We start from the raw sequence: 5,000 nt of genomic DNA on the forward strand, positions 1-5,000 counted from the left end.
TATCTTGATCCCTTCCTCTCCCCCTCCTACAGACTCTATTTTTCACCAAATCTTCCCCGAGATCTGAAGGCTCAAAAAGTTCACTGGATAATCTGTATCTATGGTCGCTGTTGTCCTGAAAAAGTAATAATAAAATAAAAATTAGAATGACATCTTTTCGTCCTCCTCCTTTTTCTTCACAAAATATTAGGTAATATTTGAAGGGTTGATTTTCAAATCTGCAAAGTTGCGTTTTCATCATTGAGAAAAAAAAAAGCAATTTTTTGTCATTAATAGTGAATTAAATAAGAAAATACTTGTCTTGTGTGCCTGTTAAGACAATACACTGAGTCTTTTAAAACTTCTAATTTTCCTGCTGATTTTATTTCAGAAAATTGAGTGGAGCAGGCACTATTGTTGATACAACAAGAGATGAAGTGAGTAGGAAAGTGCCAAAAGACAATAATGCCTAGGTTAGAGACGATCTTTTATGGGATCGTGGATAGCTCATACGGTAGAGTCACACTCTCCCCGGCCAGGTGGAGTTATCGTACCAGTAAGGTCGTGGGTTCAAATCCCCATCACCGCAGTGAAATTTTTATTCTCTATTGTCTTCTGGCACCTTCCTACTCATTTCATCTCTTCCTGCTGATTTTATGGAGTCCAATAGATTGCTTGAGATAGTTACTCATTTTCTATAAGGTTTTGAATGACACCTCCTCATGCTATTAATGAATACATCAAACACTTACCCACGCTTGATGGACTGAGTTTGACTGGCATACTGGTTGACACCAAATTGTTGAGTTTGATTCTCGCTGCATTGGCAGCCGGGCTGTTGATGACGTCAGAAATGGACTTGCCAGGAACAGACGTGAGGAGGATGGACACAATATCCTCATTGGTTGGTGCAAGGAGTAAACCCATGAGTAAATCTTCCCTAGCTCCCGTCATGTTCTGGTAGGGGGATATTAAATAATGATAATGATGATAAAAATAATAAAAATAATAATTTTTTTTTAAAATAATAATAATAGCAATAATATTATAAGCAATAATGTAGAAGCTTCTGGCACAGCCGCCAAGCAGGAGGGATACTAAGTGTGAAAAGCCATACTTCACATTGGATCTGACCTTTGTATATGTAGAAGTTGGTTCAATACATGTTTTCTTTGTTATGATATGAATTAATATGGCTGCGCTGTCTGACGCTTGCAGTGAATGTGTGTGTTACTTCGAGTGTGTCAGTCTGTTTCTAGTATCCAGTTAGTAATTTGTTTCCATAAATCTCTGTCCAGTGCAAGTTGTTCTTAGTTTTTGAAGGTCATAATGTGTGCTAGATGCTGAGGCAATTGGATGCTTCCTTGTATTGTTGAAATCAGTTCTTCGATGTTGTTTCTAAATATATTTGATATTTTTTGAGATCTTGATTCAATGTTGTTGGAAGTGAAGTTGATGCACGTCCTCTGTATTTGGCTGATTGTTTAAAGTAATCATCCATTGAGGTTTGTGCTGGAATGTTTTCACCTCGTCGGAGCACGTGTTCAAACAGTTTCCATCTTTGTTTCTTAATTCATGTGCTGACTGGTTGTACCCTGCATATGACATTTCCATCCTCTTTACTGATTTTGTCTGGCCAATGTACCCCAAAAACTCATCTCCAATAGTTTGTGATGAAGGGAGTCCAGGGTGTCCAAATTCTTTTTTTTAGACCTCATGTACCACAGTTGTACATAAGGATTGACAGTACTAGCGCTTCGTAAAGGCATATTCTTTTATTTTCATTCATGATGTTCGTCCTGTTCCAAACGTTGTGTAGTTCTCTGATTGCAGTTTGAGCTAGCATTTTTTCTCCGTTTGATGTCTTCTTTCTCATTAATCAAAGTTTCCGAGTTTTCTTACATTTTTCCATTCCGCTTGTTTCTTGTTAACCACTGTAATTTCTGTTTTGGATTCGTTGACCTTTAGATTCCAATGTTTGCAGAGTATTTGGGATATTATTGGTATGTGCTGCTTGGCCAGGTCTGCTGTATCCAATATGACATCAACATCGTCTGCGTAAATCAGTTCACGGGTAATGATTTGAGGAATTGGGAGTTTTTGTCTTAATTCTTTTAGTGCTGCTTCCAAATATACGGTAAAAAGGATTGGGCTCAGACTGTCTCCTTGGGGATTCCCAGCGATGTTAATTGTGAAACTGTTTCCACACCAGATGTAAACGTAAGTGTTGTGTTACCAGCAGTGATCTTAAAAGTCGGATATGATCTTTTTTGAGAAATGATTTCGTACCTTCAAAAGCTTTGTTCTGCAGATTGTATCAAAGGCAATGTAAATGTTGCTACTCGAAGCTCGAAGACAGAAATAACTGTGAAATTGAATGTAAAGCTTCAATTTAATGTACGAAAACAGATAAAATGGACATTTTGGGTCATGTCAATGCCCAATATAGTGAACTCTTCTTTGTATTTTTCAGTTCTGGCTTTCAAACACCTATGAGCCCATGTCACTGGTTCGCCAATCTTTTCTGAATCCGCTCTGTGTCAGTGACAGATTTTCCTCCACTTTTGATCTTATTCTGTTGAGTGTTAATACGCTGAGTAGTTTTCTAAGTGTTGAAAGAAAAACATTTGGTCTTAGATTTTCTAATAGTTCTTTTTTCTTGTTTGGTTTATTCCACAGAATTAGTTTACCAGTGCTGAGATCAATATGTGTTTTATGTTCGAACATTCCATTAAAACATATTAGCAATGGCGACTAATTGTGGTTCAGTTAGACATTTTAACTCCTCTGCTTTGATGGTGTCAATTCCCGGGGCCTGATGATTGTTAAGTTGGTAAATACCTAGTACCTGCACTATTTCTCTTCTCCTTCTCCTTTCCCTTCCTCCCCCTTCTAAATTTTCTCCTTCCTCCTCCTACTTCTTTCTCTTCTTCATTATCATAATGATCAAAGAAAAGGTAATACCAGAACATAATAATAATAATAAAATAATAATAGTAATAATAATAATACATTGTATTTGTTGAACGCTCTAACATATCACAAGGAAGTGCTCAGAGCGTTTTAACAGGGGCATCAACAATTCAATATGGAGAAGAACAAAGTCCTAAGATGCTTTTTAAATATTTCTTCTCATGAACAAAGTCGTTATTCTTTTGGAAGTTTGTACCAGAGGAATGGGACGTTTCTAGAAAAAGAGTGTCCACCACATGACATGTAAGAGCTCTATCCTAGAGTAGCCAGCAATTTTCCATTGGATGACGAGTGAAGGAATCCCGTTGGTGTATAACTTCAAATTATCATAAAGATAAGTTAGTTGACGTGTGACATAAAACTGTTGTTTACTTACCATCCATCATGTATCTAGTCCTGGCTCGTGATATATAATACTGTCCTATTTGTGGGGTTGTACTGTAGGGCTAGGGTAAATTTAGCCTCTGCATCCTACAATAAATAAAGATCAATTTTTATGTGCTTTATATATACCATTTTATAATCTAAAAATGACTTAGATCTACTCATTGTATTGCAAATATTTATTATTATTTGTAAATGATGTAAATTGCGACTTACCACTTCAAAACGTTATTATGTTGGGATGGGTTTGGTACCCAACAATTTAAAGGCAAAGATATGAGAGTTGAATTAAGTTTTGATGTTTTATTGATGAAATTGAATAACAATTTATAAAACTGCCAAAAACTAAAATTTCACATTTCTAGTCATTTTAACATGAAACATCCTTATCTGGCATCTGGTTCACCCAAGTATAATACTTTTTGAGATGCCAGGTCACAATTTTGTGTCTTATGGTGTGATTATCTAAAATGTTTAAAGTTTTAAATTGGCGTGCAATGATTAACCCAATATCCACACATTTACAGTTTGATAACAGAATGCAAGTATGGGCTTGGTTTTTTTAGCATCGTTGGAATGGATAGTATTTCACACTGGTTTTAGAGAGTTTATCCAGGTTTCTATAATGTGAAATGGACAATAGCTATTGCTTGTACCCTTTGGATAGATGCTAGTCTATCGCAAAGTACTTTCCACCAGATCTAACAGACCCAGCTACCCAATCACTGCTGGGTGGACAGGGGGATCAGAAAAAATCTCGTCTGCACCTGGGATTGATCTCTATCCCTTTGCGTGTGAAGCGAGTGCTCTACCAACTGAGCTATCAGGACCCCCAATGATTATAATTATAATAATAATAAATTTTTAAACTAAAATACTTGTGACCTTTACTGTTTCTAAGTACTATTATGTCGAGATGTACAAGTTGATGTAAATTCAATTTACAGCCACAACGTGAAACTTAGGTTTAGTTTCTTTCGTTAGGGTGATGAGTAAATCGACTGGATCATGAAGGAATCAGTAAACAACAAGAAAACTGGACTCGGCTGGAAATTTACGGAGACACTAGAAAAATGGTCTCCAACTGAGGAAAACAGCGTTCCACAGTGTCAGCCTTACGTGCTGATCAAGCACCAAGAGGATAAGTAAGTAAATTTTTAAAAATTAAAAATTATACCTTTTGCGCTACGATATCATAAGATATCGTCGCCTAGGCATTCCACGAAGGAATATAGATAATTCATCAAACAAGATGTCTGATGTCAACAGGAATCACCCATGTTGTCCAAGTGAGCAAATTGGGAGTTAATAATCTTGCTCAAGGAAAAAAACGAAAGTGCCTGAAGCGGGGCTCGAACCCGGGTCATCCGGATCACAATGCAATGCCTCAACCGCTCGGCCACTTTGCCCCCAGTAAGTAAGTAAGTAAGAAGAATAAATGACATACGATTTCTTGCATTGTAAAAAACTCAGAGTTTGTAATTCTCATTATTCTATTTCTAATAAATTCACTTATCAGGGCACTCACACTCACTATCCATCCTGAAATTATACTGCCTTGGGACAGTGGGTCACATGTGCCTTCATGGCAAACAACGGATGTTGTTTCCTAAACTTCAGAAAACTAAAAAAATTTCCCAATTCTGACTTAAAATTCAATTTAT

At 36.7% G+C, this 5,000-nt stretch overlaps 1 protein-coding gene across 1 annotated transcript in view; it reads right to left on the minus strand.

The window, feature by feature from the left end:
• Positions 1-3,330: 3,330 nt before the first annotated feature.
• Positions 3,331-5,000, minus strand: part of LOC144979136 (tetratricopeptide repeat protein 16-like) — a 7,272-nt gene continuing 5,602 nt past the window's right edge. Inside the window, exon 4 of the mRNA XM_078925737.1 lies at positions 3,331-3,423. Coding sequence (XP_078781863.1) covers positions 3,343-3,423 — 81 coding nt within the window. The 3' untranslated portion in view covers positions 3,331-3,342. The remainder of the gene's footprint in view (positions 3,424-5,000) is intronic.

This window comes from Berghia stephanieae, chromosome 9, assembly GCF_034508935.2.
Source record: "Berghia stephanieae isolate SIO BIC M18660-M18661 chromosome 9, UCSD_Bste_1.3, whole genome shotgun sequence".
NCBI lineage: Eukaryota > Metazoa > Mollusca > Gastropoda > Nudibranchia > Aeolidiidae > Berghia > Berghia stephanieae.